The following is a 20,995-nucleotide window of genomic DNA, read 5'->3' on the forward strand; positions in this document are numbered from 1 at the left end:
TTAAAGAGTGGAATTCACTCAAATAAGGGGGAAAAAATGTGGCCAAATACAAAACAAAATTCCTGAGCTGGAATTGTCCTGAGGGAACAAGATGGGGCTTTTGACCTACATCCTTCAAAACAGCATCTGTGAACTTTTGCTCCTGTGTGTGTGTGTGTGTGTGTGTGTGTGTGTGTGTGAATACAGTCTACTTTAAATACTTTGAAGAGCACTGAAAACTATCTCTCTCGTAATAAACTTGCACCCTAGAAAAGGGCGATTTTCAATCTCTTTATTCCTAACATCACATTTTTGTTCAATAAATGATCACGTTACATTTCATTGAGCGAGTCTTTAACATACCTATTTGTATCTGGTTTCTTAGAGATGAGGTTAAGTAATTTGTCAAAGATTGAGGCAGTGCTCTAGTGAGATTTACAACCATGTCTGTCTGGCTCTAAATCCTGTTTTCTTTTAACAAAATCACAGCATATCCTGGCTAGGAGATAGGTGTCGAGATCAAGGGAGAGGGAGGAAGTAAAGAGATTTTAAGACTAATTTTGTTCTTGTTGGGGGGGTGAGATCACAGGAAGGGAGGGAAAACAAATAAAGAGAGGAAGGGTGTGCAGTTGCAGTCATAACATTCAAGGTACATTGGTGAAAATGGGACTAGATAGAGTAAGAGGATGGTGGGGTTGGGAGAGATTGGGAAGACAGAAAGAGAGACACTGATTGAGATGCATTGTTCTCATACCGACACATTGAGTCAAGCCTTTTTGTCCAATTACTTAAAGATTAAAAAAAAACAAACTGGTTTCCTTATCAGAAAGAGGGGACTTAGCAAGCCAGTATGGATGGTGGAGGGATGTGTGGTAAGAAGAAAATAGGTTTGGGATCTTTAGCAATTTCCCCTTGTGAGAGATGTCTGTGGACATTGGAAAATCTGGTTCCAAATTCAAAGAGAAGTTCTAGAAATATACTTTGGGGGCTACTTTTTGTTACTAATTTTTCATCAAGATTCATCTGTATGAGGTTTCTTTCTTGTGACATTTCTGCTTTCTTTTTCTGATTGTCCAATGAGTTTGTATGGAAATGATGAGGAAGCTTTTAAATCATGAGACAACATGGAACCAGCATGGAATTCTGTATTTAGAAATAAGGCAGGGCGCCAGTGCTTACACCTGTTATCCTAGCTACTTAGGAAGCTGGGATGTAAATATCCAAGTTCTAAGGTAATCCAGGAAGGAAAGTACATAAGACGTTTATCGCCCATTAACCATCAAAAAGCTGGAAGTGGAGTTGTGGCCCCAGAGTTCAAGCCTCAAGTACTGGCACACACACACACACACACACACACACACACACACAGCCCCTATGGGATCTGATCATCCTCAGTAGCCCTCAGGGCCCCTCTCACAGAGGGCGCTCCACTTGGATGAACGAACGGTGAATGAATGAATGAATGAATGAATGACTTGAGTCAGTTTTCCAAATCATCTCTCCAAGGCCTAGTTTGCTTCTTTCTCCTGGAATCTCAGCTTGGCCCGAAGGCTGGGCAGGGAGGCTCCTCCTCTCGCCAATCCCAAATTTCGGCAGCCAAAGGAAGGTGTCCCGCGTCTGGCCAGCTAGAGCAGCATCGGGGTACGAGTAGCAAGCCGGACGGTGCGGGGAGCCAGGCCCGGGCTCAGGGGCGGAGCTCCACCGCTCCCCCCCCCTAAACCCCCCCCCCCACTGCAGGTGAGCCGCGCGGCCCCGGCCTCCCCCACCCCCGCCCCGCAGCCCCGGGGTGACGTCAGGCCTCTGGACCGCGTTCCGGCCCCGCCCCTGCGGGCAGCCGCGTAGGGCCCGCGACTCCGCAGTGGAAGCCAGAGTCCCGCTGCGGGACACGGGCTGTGGTAAACGGAGGGGGGCCCACCAGGCGTGGGAGGGGGCTGCAGCCACGACCCGCCGGTAAAGCGAGGAGCGTCCAGTCGGAGCTGGGGGCGTACCTGCCTCGCCGCCCGCACTCGTCGGGTTTGCGCACTGCGCGGGCAGCTGCAGAGTCCGCACCCCCTTGCCTCGCGGGATCGCCGGGCGCCCAGCCAGCCTAGCTGTCCATCTCCACCCGAACCAGCCAATGGCGTGCCACGGCCTCGGCCGCACCTCCCGGGGTCTCTGACAGACGTGGGAGCCAGCCAATGAGATTGAGGGCTTGGGAGTTGCGGCCGGCAGTGGGAGCCAATGAGCATCATTCCAGGTGGGTGGAGGGAGCCGGACTGTGAAGGTAGCTTCGCTCGGGTTGCTAACGTCTTCCCTTGGAGATGGGCGCGCAAACCGACCAGTGGGTCTGGGGGCGGCGGTGATGGGCGTGGAGCTGGCCCAATGAGGGTGGGAGTGGGTGGGGCAGCCGCAAGCAGCAGTGCTAAAGGAGCCCGGCGGAGGCAGCGGTGGGTTTGGGACAGAGGCGCCGGATCTGTGGTCGCGGCTGGGGACGTGCGCCGGCGCCACCATCTTCGGCTGTAGGTGAGAGGTGCGGCCACCCGGGTCCATGTGCGGCGGCCTGGGGAGCTGGCACGGGGCGGGAGGGTAGCGAAGGGGTTCCGGGCTGGAGGGACCTGGGGACTCTAGAGCGCCAGAACCGAAGCGAAGCGGGAGCTGGGAAAGGTAGAATGGGGTCTGGAAGGATTTGTGCTGGGGGGGTTGGGGAGTGGACCTAGGGTCCTGGAGAGCCTGGGGCCTGCGGTGCGGGCCCCAGAGAGTGAAGATGGAGAGACCGCTGAGGGGCAGGGAATGGGGTCCTTCCGAGAGAAGGATGGGGGTGGGGTGGGGAACCACTGGAGGTACCCGGGCTGGGGTGTGCGGGAGGGCGAGCCCCTCGGGGGTGCTGAGGCTGGAGATCTGGGGGTGCAGATGTAGGGGGCCAGCTCCTCCGTGGCTGAGGTCCCCGGAGAGGTGGAGTTGATGGGGATCGGGAAGGGGGACTTAGTAGCCCGATAAAGGGTCCTGGGGTGTGCCTCAAGTCTGTGCCTGTCTCTCGGGAGGGCGATCGCGTCCTGACGAGTGATCCGGGTATGAGTGCGAGCGGCGCCGGACGGGAAGGGGGCCCCTGGGTGGGTCGTTGGGTGGGTTAGGCCCGGCAGAGGTCTCCGGGAGCACTAGAGAGGTTCGTCGAGGGCGCGGGGCGCGGGAGCCAGACCTGCAGGGTGGTGGCGGGGCGGGGAAACGCGGGCGCCCGCGGCCCGGGGAGGCGCGCGGCGGGCGCGGGACTCCGGGGCCTGCCGCCGGCGCGGCGAGGGTCGCCCTCCGCGGGGCCGGGGGTGGAGGACGGGAGGGAGGGCGGCGTGCCGCGCGCCCGCGAGGGCCGTCGGGGCCCGCAGTGGACGCCCGGAGAGGCCGGGAAGATTTCTCTGGGGTGTCGAGGCGGGAAATGTGGCGGGGGCGCGCGGCGGCGGGGCGACGGGGGGTGGGGAGGGTCAGCTCTCGCCTCGGGATCCCTTCATTGTGTAAGTGACCTGGCCGTGGCTTGCCGCAGAGCCTCTCCTTGCTTTCTGCAGTTGGGATCACACACACACACACACACCGATCCCGTAAAATCAGACTGGAATTGGGATCCGGAGGAAGTTGAAGCTACAGAGTCCGGGCTTTGGCGGGGGCTTTGTGGGCGGATGCGGCCCAGGGGCCGGGGAGGCCCCCAGTCAGGCCTGCCTGGGAGCTGGGGCCTGAAGGAGCTGGCGGTTCGGCGGGTCTGACCGGGGCTGGGGAGGTTCGGACAAGGTGGCCTCTACCGACGACCGTTATCTCTGTTTCTTGGGGCCTCTGCAGCTCCCCTCCAAGATCACTGCGGTGGATGGAAGGGGGTGGGGTGGGCAGGGGTGGGGTGGGGTAGGGGAAAAGCAGGCGGGGTAGATCCAGACAGCGGATGAAACAAAGACTGCTGTTTCCGAGGAATCATAAAATACTAAATAAGAACACTTTGGCGTTGCAGAGATTTTTTTTTTTGGCCATTTTAGAAATTATTATGGGGTTCATGCTGGGACTGAGGATTCTTTAGAGTCAGGTTTAATTAGTCTTGATAGTATCTTACTCTGGGAAAAAAAAACTTCATAATCTATTCGTTGTTTTCTCTTCATTAATCTGCCTGTATTATTATTCTAGTCCCACGCTTTTGATGTTTTAAGTATGCCCTGTCTGTCTCCGGGTTCTGGAAAAGTGGCCATTTTATGCATCTCCTTACTTCTGCATCTTAAATTCAGTTCTTTCCCTGTCCTTATCGGGAGAAAGCATATGGTGCAATTGTGCAATATAGCACAAGCTTTTACAGCAAAAGGATGTGACCTCTGGGTGCTTGGCCACTTATTTGGGCTCCTTAGGGAAATCACTTCAATGAACACACTGGCTACAAGATGAGATGGAGGAAATGTTGAAGGGTACGTTGCAGGGTGAAAGATTTTATCTTCAGCAGTTTGTGTACTTGGTTATCACAGAGGAGGAATTCGAATTCCTGGTTTGAGATTCAAGTCTGAGAAATATTTTACACAGTGAAAAGATGTTCATTGGGAGATGAGAGCCATGCATTCAGTGTGTGGCCTTTTGCCATGGTTGGTGTTTCTGATTGTTTGCTTAAGGCAGAGTTTTGATAAACTAACAGACTTGCACAGTCCTGGAATGTCAGTGACCTCAGTGGTGGCTAGCATTACACAAACTGAGATGGTCCTGTTTTAGTTTATCTGCTTTAGAAGGATGCTCTAGAGTGCATAACCTGTGCATCATCATTATTATTAATGCTGCTGTTGTTGTTGTTGCCAGTCCTGGGACTTGAACTCAGGGCCTGTCTCTAAGCCTCTCTGTGTTTAAGGCTAGCGCTCCACCACTTGAGCTACAGTACCATTTCCAGCTTTTTTTGTTTATGTGGTACTGAGGAATTGAACCTAGAGTATCCTGCATGCTAGGGAAGCACTCTACCCCTCAGCCACATTTCCCAGCCTCTGTGCATTATTTTTGTTTGCTTTTGTCAATAAAATTACTTATGAAATTGAATTGTTTTCCTCTGTCCACGTCCACAGTGGGTCCTGGTTGGCAGGGAGGGTAGAATGGGCAATTCACTGGAAGTAAAAAATGACCTGGAGAATGAATCCCCAGGGATGTGTCTAAAACCAGTTTTAAAAGTAGAAACTTGAGCACAGTTAGGAGCTAATACATATACTGATCAATGATTTATCTGTGATTAGGCAGTTATTTCAAATGACATGAAGATAAACCTCTAAATTGTCTTTATGTCCACTACAAAGAGGTTACTATTCTTCCCCTCCCCTGTAGAAATGTATTTTTTCCTTTAAAATATAAATCCTTTGCCAGATTCTGTAGACAGAATTTTTTTTGGGGGGGTGGGTGGGTCATGGGGCTTGAACTCAGCCTGGGCACTGTCCTGAGCTCTTCATTTCAAGGCTACTGCCCTACTCTTGAGCTAAGTCCCACTTCCCATTTTCTAAAGATTAATTGGAGATAAGTCTCAGGTCCTTTTGTGCCCCAGTGGCTTAGAGCCTTGATCCTCAGATCTCAGCCTCCTGAGTAGCTGGGATTACAGGTGTGAGCCACCAGCGCTGGCCTGTAGACAGAAATTTTATTAGGCAAACATAAACAAATTTCCCTCTCCTCCCTTTCATCATTCTGGACCTGAACCCTGGGTCAGTACCAGCTCTTCCCCTTGGTGATGTGAGCTTGGTGGGCTTTTTGTCTTTCTGACATACCTCAGATTCCCTCCAATAAATGGAGATGGCGTTGGTACTTACTTTATAGCAATCTTGTGAGGCTTAAAACTTAATATATACAATTACTTAGCAGAGGGTCTGTATGTAATTAGGAATATACAACAATATTGGCTATTTTTAAAATGTTATTTAACTTTTTAGCAAGGCAAAACATTTGGGGAGTGATTCGTGTTAACTACCATCATAACTCAGATCAGATATCAAATGTACAGCACAGTGAAACAATAACATGGCAGTTCTGACAATCACAAGTAAAGGGTAAAACTGAACCAGACATCTTCAGTGACCTCATGAACTCTGAGTGAAACAACAGGAACACCTACCACCTACTAAACAAGCCCAGTGGTGCAGTGCTAGGTAGGGCAAGAAGACTGTAGGTGCAGAGCAGAGTGTTAGGAGAAGGAAAGGATTAAATTGCCAGACTGACCTGAAAAGAACCTCTGAGAGGGTGGCATTTGGGTCAGGAGTGGAAGGAATAGTAGGTTATTAGTGTGGAGAAGTTGAAGCTCACAGTGAGATTGGGGACCTGCTACTTATGATCAGTCAATAGGTTTGGATCTTCTATGAGGTACTAGAGACTAAGCTGAGTGCTCCAATCTCCAGTGCTTTGCTGAGAAGCCCCAAAGCAGCAGCTAATGAATTCTTCCATTCAAAACAAGGACTGGGGGGCCGGGGGTTTGGCCTAGTGGTTAAAGTGTTTGCCTAGCATGCATGAAGACCCGGGTTCGATTCCTCGGTACCACATACATAGAAAAAAGCCGGAAATGGTGCTGAGGCTCAAGTGGTAGAACTCTAGTCTTGAGAAAGCCCAAGGACAGTGCTCAGGCCCTGAGCTCAAGCCCAGGACTGGCAAAAAAAAAAAAAAAACAAGGACTGACTTTAGTGGTAGAACACCAGCTGTGAGCAAGAGTTGAGCAAGAGCTCAAGGTCCTAAGTTCAAGCATCTGTACTAATGCAAAAATAAATAAAAATAAATGAAATAGATGTGCATGTAATTTTATCCCACAAAATTGGGAGTACATTGAAATGACAATTTTGCTATCTATTAATTTTTTTATGTGGAATTTCAAAGCTTTTCTAGAGAAAGTACTAGTAAATTTTGGTACAATGACAAAATAACTAATATATAATTGGCATTTTTTTAGGCTTGCTATGCAAATGACCTGTTCCAAAAATAATGACTTAAGTTGTTCTAATTATAGCCACCCACTTTTTAAGCGTATTTCTATATTCCCAAGGTAAATTAAGGAAAGGCACAAAGCCAGGCATGTTGATAGCATACCTGTAATCCCAGCCCTTGGGAAGGCTAAGGCAAGAAGATCATGACTTCAAGACCAGCCTGGGCAAGATAGACCTTGTTTGTTTGTTTGTTTGTTTTTTTAAATGGGGGGTGGGTAGGAGGATGAAGATTTATGTGTTCATGCATATTGGCAGCAAAATAATATTGGCTAAGTGCTGTATAAGCTATACCATTTATACCAAATAAGGATAAAATTAATTTACTATCGGCCTGGTGCTTGCCTAACGTGCACAAAGACCTAGGTTCATTTCCTCAGTACCACACACATAGAAAAGCTGGAAGTGATGCTATGGCTCAAGTGTTAGAGCTCTAGCCTTGAGAAAGCCCAAGGACAGTGCTCAGGCTCTGAGTTCAAGTCCCAGGGCAGGCAAAGATAATAATTTGCTATCATATTTGTTATAGTTGCATTTTTGTGGTTTTTTTTCTAGAGAGTGAACCTCAGGACTTTGAACTAGGCAAATACTCAACCACTTGAGCCAAACTTCCAGCTCCTTTTTCCACTGGTTATCTTGAGGGTCTTGCCTTGTTCCCTGGGCCAGCCTAGACAGTGATCCTCCTGCTTGTGCTTCCCTGTGTGGCTATGGATATGACAGGCACAGTTCACTAATCTCAGACTCCTAAGTGTCAATTATCACAGCCTTGAGCCACCACTCTTTTTTTTTTTTTTTTTTTGTCCATTATGGGACCTGAACTCTGTGCCTGGGTGCTGTCCCTGAGCTCTTCAGCTCAAGGCTACCGCCCTACCCCTTGAGCCATGGTGTCACTTCCAGTTTTCTGGTAGTTAATTGGCGATAAGAGTCTCATGGATTTTAGTGCCTAGGCTGGCTTTGAACCATGATCCTCAGATCTCAGCTTCCTCAGCAGCTAGGAATATAGGCCACCACGCCCAGCCTTTTTTTTTTTAAGCCAACATACCTAGCAGCCACTGTGACTCACTGTGGCAGTAGGAAAGCTGTGGAGCAGTGGGTGTCAAGTGTGGCCTAGGACTAGCAGCATCCACAGCTATCTTGGACTTAGTTCAAAATACAGATTCTTGGGCTCTACTCTAGAATCCACTGATGAGAAGCTCTGGGGATCAAACCCCACACCCTTGTATGTTCATGAGCCTTCCTGATCCTATTAATAACGCATACCACTTTTGGAGACCCCCTACTCTAGAGCATTACACTGTAGCAAGTCTAGTAAATGATTAGGGGCGGAAGGACTAAAACCCACACACGCTGTCAGTGATTAATCTTTTAGGACATAGGCACCCCTTTGGGCCATATACTGGGGCACACACTCCAGGGAAGACAGACCCTTTGCAGTCTGGCAGAGGTGAGATCAGGTTAATGGAGGGAACATACGGATGATAGAAAGTTGCTGTGGAGACAGGGTGAGGGGAGCAGCCATTCGATGGGTGTAGAGACCTTCAAAGGCTGGTTGTAAACCCAACCATATTTGTCTTCAGTGGTCCAAGGCCCTAGGGATACCTGAGGCCATAGGGGAGTGGAGATGCTGATTTGGGGCGCTTATGAGGGGAGGACTGGATCTCCTGTCTGGGAGTCGTGTATTAGACCTGATTCTTTACTCCTTGGCAGTCATCATGTATTTTTGTAGCTATAACCTGTGGTTACACTAATTCTAGTACCAGTCCATGGAACCTTTATTATTCATCTTTGTTTTCTTTTCTGCTTTTTTTTTTTCTTTCCCTTCTTAACTCCCTGTTTAACTTGTGATGAGTGTGATGGAGAAGATGAAGAGGAGAAAGAAGTCATCCTAAAACTTCGCTTATTTTTTTGCTTCTGCTTGCTTTTCAGCTCCCAGTAACGAAAGGCAAATCTTGAGCACTTGTCCAACAACCAGAGTCATAATTAGTGGTCATGCTTGAAATTTACCTTGGAATCTTGGTTAGGATGGCCGTGAAAAGGGATAACCCCAGTTCTTTAACCCAGAGTTTATATCCCTTGGAAAGAAAAGCTTGTAAATTATTTTATATTTCGTAACCATCTGACTTTGGCCTTCTCTTCCCCTTAGAGGCAATTGCTCTCGGATCCTTCTGTTTACAATGGCGCAGAGAACTGGAGTGGAGGACCCAGAGAGGTATCTCTTTGTGGACAGGGCTGTCATCTACAACCCTGCCACACAAGCCGACTGGACAGCTAAAAAGCTAGTGTGGATCCCATCAGAACGCCATGGGTTTGAGGCTGCAAGTATCAAGGAAGAACGGGGAGATGAAGTTCTGGTGGAGCTGGCGGAGAATGGAAAGAAAGCAATGGTCAACAAAGATGACATTCAGAAGATGAACCCACCTAAGTTTTCCAAGGTGGAGGATATGGCAGAGTTGACATGCTTGAACGAAGCTTCAGTTTTGCATAACCTGAAGGATCGCTACTATTCAGGACTTATCTATGTAAGTATTTCTTCCAAATAACCATGGGAAGTATGACTGGGAATGAATGTCAATTGGTATTTTACACCTTGTCAGAATGAGGAATACTCACATTCTCTTGTTGCATGCTACTATGACAGGTTAGAAGTAGAAAGATTGTCTCTCGGTTATCCAACATTTACTTTCCTTCCAGTCTTATCCTGCTAACCAAGTTTAAATAATCCAATCTGCAATTACAAGTAATCAAATGGTGTTTGGAGGCTTTTAAGTACGCTGTGTGGAGCATAATAAGATTAGAGAGAGAGCATGTGGCAGAAAGACCAGGGGTTTTATTTACTAAGGTAAAGAGAATGGCATTGGTAGGAGAATCCATGTGGGAGGATGGAGTGGACAGGCCCCAAGCTCAAGGTTTCTGTGACAAGAAAGAACAGAGAACAGGGGAGTAAGGAAAGTGAATGCTGAGGGCTTCTGGTTTGTTGTGTGCTGTTACTGGGGCTTGAAATAAAGTCTCAAGTGCTCTCTTAGGTTTTTCCTCTCAAGGCTAGCACTCTACCATTCAAGCTGCACATGTCCTTCCAGCTGTTTTTGCTGGTTAATTGGAGATAGTCTCAGACTTTTCCTGCCCAGTGTGGCTTTGAACTGTGATCCTTTGAACTCAGCCTCCTGTGTAGCCAGGTGTGAGCTACTGGCACCTTAACATTGCTGAGATTTTTATTTATTTTTATTTATTTATTTGGCCGTCCTGGGCTGGAGCTCGGGCCTGAGCACTGTCCTTGGACTTTCTCAAGGTTAGAGCTCTACCCCTTGAGCTTCAGCACCACTTCCAGCTTTTTTCCATACATGTGGTATTGAGGAACCAAACCTGAGTCTTCATGCATGCTAGGCAAGCAGTCTACCACCAGGCTAAACTTCCGGCCCCCACTGCTGAGATTTTTGAAGAAACAGTTCAGAGTGGGAGTGAGACTGTGATTATCTTATACATTATAGTTAGTCACTGACCAATGTCCATGACCCTATAGAAATTATTAAGAATAGCTTCAGATAATAATAATGGTGGATAAAGTAGGGGAAAAAAAAACAGAAGTTAGATACTGAAAAAAATGTAGGTTTAGCTGGGCACTAATGCCTAACTGTAGTCCTAGCTTCTATAATCCTGGCTTCTCAGAAGGCTGAGATCTGAGGATCATAGTTTGAAGCCAGCCCAGGCAGGGAAGTATATGAGACTCCAATAAACTACTCAGTAAAAGCTGGAAATGGTGCAGTGGCTCAAGTGGTAGAGTGCTAGCCTTGAGCAAAAGAAGCCCAGGAACAGTGCCCAGGCCCTGAGTTCAAGCCCCAGGATTGGCCAAAAAACGAAACAACAACAAAACACAATCTACGTTTGAAGAGATGGTAGACAGGTGGCATAAATTGGGAACTGACTTAGAAAAGGAAGACTTAAAGAGAAAAACAGATTGTAATGGTCTAAAATTGGAAAAATAGTTGATTTTTTATGTGAAGAATGGGCTACTGAAGCTCCCAAGTAATTAAAAAACTAGTCAAACGGAGAGAGTGTTCCAAAAATAATGGAAATGGTATATTTGACTAAGAAGGCCAGGTGCCTATCTTTGTGACACATCCTATAAGGACATGGAACAAACTAATAGTGTAGAGTGGGCATTGTAGGACTTTGACACTGTAGCACTGGAGTTAGGATCTAAGTGATGAAGAGCCAGCCAGAGGAAAGACTGAGAAACAAACAACTCACTTAGGACCTTTGCCAGCAGACAACAATAATGAATATACCATGGAAAATAAAGCCAAGACTGAATACCAGTGTGGCTGTGATTTTGCTCAAATCCTGAAAGAGAGGGAAGCTTGTGGATCCATTGCCAGCCCAGAAAGAGGGCCAGAAAGTGTCACTGGAGTCTAACAGGAGAGGGCTGATAGATCAAGCATTGTAGCTTTTTAATGATGTTAAAGAACAGGATTCATGGAATGGGGGAGGAAAAGAGCTGGAAAATGCAGAGATAGTGGGCAGATAGTAATGTGAACATCTCAAACATTGCAGTGACTTAGGGTTGGAAAGGTCATCAGAAGTAAGCCAAGGAGAGGGCAGCAGGGCTGAAAGGGATGTCTTCATCCTGATCCTCCCCACCGCCCCCCACCACCATGGACACTAGTCACTGCAAGCGGGAGAGAGAAAGCAGACAGAAAAGCCAGGGAGATTGCAGATCTACATGAAAAAGATTGTGTCTTATTTCTAGCCAGTCATTGTGATAGGGCAGCTGCAAGACTTTGTGAGGCCTTTGTGCATGGCCCTCTTGGTCTAGACAAAAGGAGATTCTGAGTTTTTCCTCAAGGCTTTAAGGTAACCCCAGGGGATTGTCTCCAGTCAAATGGGCATTTGATTGGAGTCACTGACTATGGAGTTGTGTGATGAGAGAATCTGAGGAGAGCAGCCTCACTGCTTCTTGTTGTGTCTCTGGCTTTGGAATTAACCAGGCAGTTTCCAGTTAATAGATTGAGGTGCTATGATAACAAACACTCAGCATAGTAATTTTGCATAGGATCTTTATTTTGCATGCATATCAGTACTGGGACTTGAACTCAGTGCACAGGTACTGTCCCTTTAGCATTTTTGTTCAAGCCTGGCATTCTATCACTGATAAGAGTCTCAGACTTTCCAAAGTTGGCTTTTTTTTTTTTTTAAGTATTGAGTTTTAAATGTTTCCTAATTTCTAGGATTAACGTTTCCAAGGGTTAGATTTATATTAATCTTGTAACCCTCAATTGTTTTCTTCCTTTCTTTTTTTTTGGAGGGGGCAAAGCCTCAGTATTGAGGATTGAACTCCTCACCTTTGGCTTGTGTTCTATCATTTTCTCTATGCCCCTGGTCCATTTGTTTTAATTCCGATAGGGGTTCGTTCCATCTTTGCCTGGCCACCACAGCGAAGGACCTCCAGGTAGAAGCAACAACATAGAAAAGATCCTAGACAAGAGACAGAAAGCCTAAGGTTACCATTGCACTTGCCTCCTCTTCCTTGCTAAAAATTAAAGTGAGCATAATTATCACTCTCAAAAGAAAATTGTTTTTACTCCTTCTGCCTCTTGTAGGTGGGATTATAGGCATGAACCTCTGGCCCTTTGCTATTCATTTTTAATGTAATTGCATTATAAAGAATACATAAAGAGGGGCCAGGAGTGTGGCCTAGAGGTAGAGTACTTGCTTAGCATGCATGAAGCCCTGGGTTCAATTCCTCAGTACTAGAAGTGGTGTTGTGGCTCAAGTGGTAGAGCTCTAGCCTTGAGAAAGCCCAAGAACAGTGCTCAGGCCCTGAGTTCAAGTCCCAAGACTGTAATTTAAAAAAAAAAAAAGATAAAAGAGTATAGTTTAACCAAAATTGAACTTGAAAATGGCATTTTTTGTGAGTGTTTTGTGCATGTTGGCTGTGTATTCTGTACTGTTGGGTGTAACATTCCATCTGCAGCCAGGAGATTAAGGTTTTTAATTATGCCGTTTAGATCTCCTATCATTTTACTAGTTTTTATCTGTTTTATTATCAGTTCCTGAGAGAAGCATATTAAAATCTTCCAGTGTGTTTTATTAACTAAGTATGCCATCTCTAAACAAAATAGTTCAGTCTTATGTGTGGTTATTTGTTTGTTGGGGGTGGGGGTTGGAGTTTGAGGGCAGGATTGGTATTTGAAATTAGGGCATTCCATTTGCTCATCTTCCTTGCTAGGCTGGAGCTCTGCCTCTTGAGCCACACCTCACACCTTCAGCATGACTCTTTTTTGTGCCCGTCTTGGGGCTTGAACTCAGGGCCTGGGCACTATCCTTGAGCTTTCTCAAGGCTAGTGCTCTACCACTTGAGCCACAGCACCACTTGTGGCTTTTTCTGTGTATGTGATACTGAGTAATTGAACCCAGGGCTTTGTGCATGCTAGACAGCACTCCCACCCCTCAGCAGACTTTTTGCTGGTAGTTTAGGCAGCACATGTCACATCCGTGATTACCAGTGCTGGCCTCAAGCTGAGATGCTCTGAGTCTCAGCCTTCTGAGCAGCTAAGATTACAGGTCTGAGCCACTCAGGCTTGTATTGGCTTCTGTGTTTGAATTTTTGTATAAGTGAACTTTATTTAAAGTATGCAGTGCTTTGTGTCTGGGTATTTTTTGTTTCGCTTAGTCACCCATAATGTTTTGGGGTATAATTCAGCAGTTTTTAATGTGTTACCGGTGGACCCCCTAGGGTTTCCCTCAGATCTTTTCAAGGAACCTGAGCCATGAAATGTATTCCATTATAGTAGGAAGATATTATCTGCCTTTTCCTCCAATAGCCTGTGTACTGATGGTCCACAGACATTGGTGATAAAATGATGAGTAAAAGTCTTGATACCAAATGTAGTGATTACTTGACTTACTTAACTACAAGCTCTCTGTACATCACTTAAAAAAAAAAAAACCCAACAACAACTTCTGATACCTTATCACAACAAACACAGTCACCTCAGGTTTACACTAGTTTTTGCATTTTGCTCAAATTTAGCACTCTATTATTTAACCCACAGCTCAACTTCTGGCTCCTTTGGTGGTTAATTTAACTTTTAGAGCCTTACAGTCTTTCCTGCCTGGGCTAGCTTTGAACCATGATCAGATCTCAGCTTCCTAAATCGCTTAGAATTACAAGCATAAACCACTGGTGCCTGGCCACTAGTTTTTAATTTTACTCTTCATTGCCCTTTATTGGCAATTTAAATACTCTAGTATAACTTCAGGAACATCCTTGATAAAGCAGGAACAAATGATTGGTTTTTATTAAATTTCAGCCTTTAAGGGCTCATATTTTTATGACGCAGTCCTTACGCTTTTACATTTGGCACTCCAGCTGCATGAGCACTCATAGTGGTCACCTTTAGGAAGAGCCTGTGTGTTTGAGTTGCAAGCTCAACTTGCTACTTTTTCCATAGACCACCATTTTTATTTGGTGAAATGACTGATGGTTAAGCTATCGTTGTTACTCACAGGAAGACTGGCAAACATTTTCCTGAAAATGTGTGTCACTTCAAAGAAACTACTAACTATATACTGTGGGTGGTGGTGGTTTGGGTATTTTTTTGCCCACACAGGGTCTTGCTTATGTACCTCAGGCTGCCTTCGAGCTTTTGTTCCTCCTGTCTCAGTGTCTCTAGTGCTGGAATTACAGACCTAAGCCACCATGCTTCATGGTTACAATTTGAATTTTTTTTAATAAAAATTAGCATTGCTGGAAACCTGTGCCTACCATGATGATTTGACAGCCTGTCAAATCATGAGAGTGATTTCTGTTCTTTTCTCTCTTTTTTTGCTATTATATGGTGAAATGTCACAAAGTTGAAAGACTTGTGTAATTAATGAGCCAGTGGTTTTCTGGTGAGGAATACATAATGTTACAAAACTGTATCTGAGTAAAGGACCAAGGTCAATTGTAAGATAAGCTAATGGATTTTGATATAGCAGAAAGCTTTCTTCATTAAGAAATTTGTCCCTTGTGCCCCAGCACTGGTGGCACACACCTGTAGTCCTGCCTACTTAGAAGGCTGAGATCTGAGGGCTGCAGTTCAAAGCTGGACTGGGCAAGAAAGCCCATGAGAGTCTTACCTCCAAACTACAAAAAAAAAAAAAAAAAAAAGGGAAAGAAAACGGGCTGGGAGTTTGGCCTAGTGGTTAAAGTGCTTGCCTAGCATGCACAAAGACCCGGGTTCGATTCCTTGGTACCACATACATACAAAAAAAAAAAAAAGCCGGAAGTGGTGCTGAGGCTCAAGTGGTAGAGCTCTAGCCTTGAGAGAGTCCAAGGACAGTGCTCAGGCCCTGAGCTCAAGCCCAGGACTGGCAAAAAAAAAAAAAGAGTCTTAAAAAAAATAAAAGGAAAGAAAAGCCAGGCTGGATGCGGTGGTTCACGCCTGTAATCCTAGCTACTTAGGAAGCTGAGATCTGAGGATTGCGGTTCAAAGCCAGCCCCAGCACTAAAAAGTCCGTGAAACTCTTATCTCCAGTTAGCCACCAGAAAACGAAGTGGCACTATGGCTCAAGGAGTAGGGCAGTAGCCTTGAGCTGATGAGCTCAAGAACAACACCCAGGCCCAGAGCTCAAGTCCCACAACAGACCAAAAAAAAAAAAAAACCAAGCCAGAAGTGGTGCTGTGTCTTAAGTGGTATAGCACTAGCCTTGAATACAAAAAATCAGGGACAGTGCTCAGGCCCCAAGTTAAAACCCCAAGACTGCCACTAGAGAGGGGGTGGGGGAGAGAGGGAGAGAGAGAGAGATAAGTTGTCACTTGTTTAGTTTTGGTAGTTTCAGGGGCAATAGCTACACTGTAATTATCTGAAAAGGCAAATGATTACCCCTTTTCTAGCCAAGTATCTGTGCAAATCTGCTTTTCTCCATATTTTTCAACCAAAACAACATATTACAGTAGAAACAGGAAATTTGAGCTGTTTTTTATTAAGTCAAACAGTAAATGTTTTACAGAAATGTAATACAATGCCACTCATCTCACTTTTCCTTTAGAAAGCAAAAAAAAATACTTTTCATAAGAAATGTTATTTATGCTAACATGTATAATTTTTAAATGCCTAACTGCATATTTACATATCTGCATTTTATTTGACATCTATATGTGTAATATATACATATATACTAAGTGTGTGTGTGTGTGTTGTGTGTGTAAAATGTAAGGTCTTGACTTTTTCATTGAAGGCTAGCAATCTACCACTTGAGCCATATCCCTACTTTCATAGGGTCCTTAATTTCTAAGAATATAAATGTGCTCAGCAATTCTAAAAAAAGTTTGAACAGTCTAGTCATTTTGGTTGGAATGTACTATTCTGTTAGAAGATTTTTGACCCAGTGTATTTATTCACTCAAAGAACTTAATTTTGCATGATAGTTTTTTTCCCCCCAGTTTGGTACTAATGTGGACATTGCTTTAAGAAATACCCTTGTACATGTGCCGCTCTTTGTTTGTATGAGGCACAACTAGGAATGGAGACTTGCTGGGGGATAGGAATGTGTGTCTGAAACTCGTATCTTCAGCTTCCTAAGTCAGTGCTCTGTTTAGTCAAGAGTTTCAGCAAGAAACACAAGGTTCTCAGACTAGGTATTTTGAGAAATTAATAAATGGAAGTTCTTAGAGAAAAAAAAACTTGGTTAATAAAATTTGGTTGGTTAATAAATGAAAATAATAAATGGAAGGTCTATAAACATGTGGGTAGAGTTTAAAAAGTAAATGAGAAATAGTGTAGCTCCCAGGACCAGGGAAGATTAGAGCCCTGATTCCGCTTGATGTGTAAGAAAGAGCTCCTACCCAGCTCAGAGGGGGGGTGGCCTGACTGGAACTGTGGCCTTCCTTAAAGGGATGCAGGCAGCTCCTGCAAACTGGCTGGGAAAAGAACCTAGGAAAAAAATAATCTGACCTTTTCCAAGCTCAGTGGGATCTCCTACTGGCCAAACTCAGTTTGAAGCCAGAGGAGGAGAAAATAGACTATTTCTTGTAGGGTCAGTTTTAATTCCATCTGGAATTGAGTTTTGTCTATGATGTGAGTTAGGGACATTTTTTTTTTCTATCCTCTGAAGTAGCTATGCAGTGAACCCTGCCATTTGCTGAGATACAGTGTTCTTCCGCTGCTCTGACTGCCAGTTCGGTCATAAATCAAATGTTTGTAAATATCTGCTTAATTTCTTATTCTGTTTTATGAGCCAGTGTGCCTGTCTTTAGACGACTGTTGCATTGTCTTAATTATTACAGCTTTTATAGTTTGTCATATACAGAATTTTTGTTTTTGCATTTGGCTGATGCTCTATCACTTGAGCTATGTCTCTAGTGTTTATTTTTGTTCTTAAGGATTATTTGGGCTGGTAGATAGTTTCTTTTGTCACTTTTTGTGACACACACGCACACGCACAAATTCTGTTGGAATTTTGGTTGGGACTTTATGGATCAGTTTGAGAAAGACATTAGATCTTTACAATATTTTATCTTTGACTCTTGGGCATGCCCATTTCTTGATTTTTGGTACTGTTTTATTGGTTTTGTTTGTTTGCTGGGGCATGTACATCTTTTGTTAAATTGATTTTTAATATAATTTTATTATTATTAAGGTGTTATATAGAGAGGTTACTACTTCATGAGTCAGTTCCTCTTTCTCTTCCCTGCCTATAAATTACATAGTTTGTTTTCCATATACCGTACGTGGAATACCATGATTGCATTTGTTCACTCTTTCTCTTCTTTTACTCCACCCCCTAAAACAAAAGTCAAAAGCTTTTACACCAACAACAAAAATGAAATTTATATATTTATATATTTTTTGCTAGCCTAGGGCTTGAACTTGGGGCCTGGGTACTGTCCTAGAACACTTTTTTGCTCAAGGCTAGTGCTCTACCACTTGAGCCACAGTACCATTTCCAGCTTTTTCTGTGTATATGGTACCGAGACATCAAGCCGGGGTCTTCATGCATGCTAGGCAAGCACTCTATCACTAGGCCATGCTCCCAGCTGTGAAATTGATTTTTTGAGTGTTCCAGTATTTTTCCTAGGTACTATTTAAGTAGTGTTTTCATTGTTCCCTTGTGATGTATACTATATGAACACAGTAAGCTCATAATTGTTATTATATGCAGATATTGTTTTTATTATTAATTTCTATATATTGGCTTTATATTCCTCGACCTTGCTGTGTTTACTCATTGATTATAATAGTTCAGCTGAAGACTCTTGAATTTTCTGTGAATACAAGTTATCTATAATAATCTACAACTAATGATAGTTTGATTCCCCATCTTCCCAAAGTGAAAACATTTCTTCTACTTGCTTAATGACACTGAGACTTTCTTCCCAGTTCCATGTTTTTTAATAAAAATGGTGATGGGAGGCATGGTTGGGTCATTCCTCATCTCAGGAGAAACTGTTACTATTTGACAATTAAGAAGAATATTGCTGGGTTTAGAGAGATAGAATGCCAATCTTGAGTGATACGTCTAACTAAGCTCCAGTACTTGCACCAAAAAAATATATATGTATACACATATACGTGTGTGTGTGTGTGTGTGTGTGAGTGTGTGTTTCTTTTTAGTTGGTCGGGCATGGGGTTTGAACACTGGGCCTGAGCTCTGTCCCTGAGCCCTTTTGCTCAAGGCTAATGCTCCAACAGTTTGAGCCACAGAGCTACTTCCAGTTTTCAGGTGGTTTACTAGAGGTAAGAGTCTCAGGGACTTTTCTGCCCAGGCTAGTTTTGAACCAGAATCCTCGGATATCAGCCTCCTGAGTAGCTAGGATGACCAGGGTGAGCCACCAGCTTGTATTTTTCAGTTTTTAAGGGGTTGGGCTGTAGCTTATTGTGGAGAAGAATTTGATTAGCATGGGTTCAGTTCTTAGTATTGCCAAAAAGTTGTTTTTTAAATATTCCTTATCAGAATGGGTGATTTTTTTAATTTTTAAAAATGTATATTTACTGTTAACAAATATTTATTTTCTATTGTCGGTGAGGTGACAATGGGAATTTCCTTATGTTGTATATTTCTAAATGTTAAACTAACTTTGTAAAGACAGTGTGCTTATATTTTCTTTTTCTCTTTCTCTTCCCTCTCCTATTTAGAAAGTTTTGTATCTGCATTAATTAGTGTGAATAATGTAAATTTTTATGTTTTGTACTATCTTTGTCATACTTTGCTACTAAGATTAGTACTATTGTTTTTTACTTTTTGGAGAAAGTTTTTCTTTAATAGATGTTGAGCTCAGATTTTTTTTTTTCCCAGTCCTGGGCTTGAGATCAGGGTCTGAGCACTGTCCTTGGACTTTCTCAAGGCTAGAGCTCTACCACTTGAGCCTCAGTACCACTTCTGGGTTTTTTCTATGTATGTGGTACCGAGGAATCAAACCCAGGCCTTTGTGCATGCTAGGCAAGCACTCTACCACTAAGCCAAACTCCTAGCCCCTGAGCTCAGATTTTTTAATTACTTGTGTCAACTGATAATTATATCTCTCTGGATTTATTTCTAAATTTTCAAGTTTATTGGCATAAGCTATTATTATACCATCTTTTTGTTATTTTTTTGTTTTGGCCAGTCAGGGCCTGGACATTGTCCTTGGACACTTTCTGCTCAAGGCTAGTGCTCTGCCACTTGAGTCACAGCACCACTTCGTCTTTTTCTGTGTATGTGGTACTGAGGAATTGAACCCAGGACTTTGTGCATGGTAGGCAAGCACTCTAACCAGTAAGTTATGTTCCCGGCCCCCACCTTACTTTGTATAGGATTTCTAGTCTCTCTCTCCCCACTCCCTCCACCCCTCCCCTCACCTTGAGTTTTTTTAGTGCTGGCACCTGGGCTTGAACTTGGGTACTTATACTCTACCACTTGAACCACACCTCCACTTTTGGCTTTTGTTGGTTAATAATAGTCTTTTGGTTTGTATGCCTAGGCGGGCTTCAAATCATGAGCCTCAAATCTCAGCCTCCTGAATACTAGAATTACAGATATGAGCCACCCAGCACCAGACTCTTCCCTTCTTTTTTGAGGTCTGCCTGAGTGGCTAATCTGGTCTGAAATTTACTATGCAGTCTAGGCTGGCTCAGACTCATAAACCCCCTGCTATAGCAACCAGAGTGCTGGAATTATAGAAGTGCCCTTTATTCTTTTTATTCTTTCTTTTTATTTTTTTTTGCCAGTCCTGGGGCTTGAACTCAGGGCCCGGGCACTGTCCTTGGGCCTTCACAAGGCTAATACTCTTATCTCTTGAGCCACAGAACCACTTCTAACTTTTCCTGTGTATGTGATACCGGGGAATCGAACCCAGGACTTTGTGCATGTTAGGCAAAGCACTCTTAACCACTAGGCCACACACCCAGCCTGCCCTTTATTCTTGATAGTGATCAGTTCTTCCTTTTTTGAAAATGAGTCTCAGCAGAGGGGAAGCAGTTTTATTCCTCTTAAATAACAGACTTTTGATTTATTGGTCTTTTTCTACTCATTCTTCTTATCTCTGTGTGCCTACCTACATAGCAAGTTTTCGCATTCTTTCTGTATGGATTTCATTTGTTTTTCATTCTGTAAATTCTTAAGATAAATATTCAGGGCATTGAATATTTTCAGCTAGTCATTTTCAACTATGGGCTTTAAAAGCTGTGACTTTCAATCTATGTATTTATTGTACTTCTTTAGCTTTGTTCTATAAGTTTATTATGCTTTATTTATTTATCTTTAACTGTCATTCAATTCAAAATAATGAGGTTTGAGTCAAACTGCTTAATTTCGCGAAATAAGGAGTTTTCAGAAATAAGGACTTAACTTTATTATTTCTGATATAATCCCTCCTTGATCAGAGAATGTACGTAATTGATCTCAGCCCTTGCTTTGTGGACCAGTATGTGATCAATCAGGTAGAAGATGGTTATGTGCTTGGAAGATGTGTTCTCTGAGCAGTCACTGGACCCAATACAGTGTGCTTTAAGTCCTTCAATCATGCATCCTTATGGTTGCTCTGGGTTTTATCTCCTTGTTCCGTTACTATGAGAGTATCTCATTCCTCTCTTTAGTCCTGTCAGTTTTTGCTCATGCCACAACTATGTTATCACATG

The 20,995-nt window shown here is 44.1% G+C and overlaps 1 protein-coding gene across 5 annotated transcripts in view; it reads left to right on the plus strand.

Annotated features, from left to right (window-relative positions):
• Nucleotides 1-2,079: 2,079 nt before the first annotated feature.
• Nucleotides 2,080-20,995, plus strand: part of Myh10 (myosin heavy chain 10) — a 130,369-nt gene continuing 111,453 nt past the window's right edge. For 2 of the 5 annotated variants that reach the window (XM_090349582.1, XM_090349581.1), the window contains exons 1-2: nucleotides 2,081-2,215; nucleotides 9,043-9,418. In XM_090349582.1, the coding sequence (XP_090205708.1) occupies nucleotides 2,157-2,215; nucleotides 9,043-9,418 (435 nt within the window). In that variant the 5' untranslated portion in view covers nucleotides 2,081-2,156. Of the gene's footprint in view, nucleotides 2,216-2,378; nucleotides 2,482-9,042; nucleotides 9,419-20,995 lie in introns of those variants that run through there. The other 3 variants (XM_090349580.1, XM_090349584.1, XM_090349583.1) reach the window with 3 other exon arrangements.

Source organism: Megascapheus bottae, chromosome 17 (assembly GCF_031878675.1).
Source record: "Megascapheus bottae isolate mThoBot1 chromosome 17, mThoBot2.hap1, whole genome shotgun sequence".
Taxonomy (NCBI): Eukaryota; Metazoa; Chordata; class Mammalia; order Rodentia; family Geomyidae; genus Megascapheus; species Megascapheus bottae.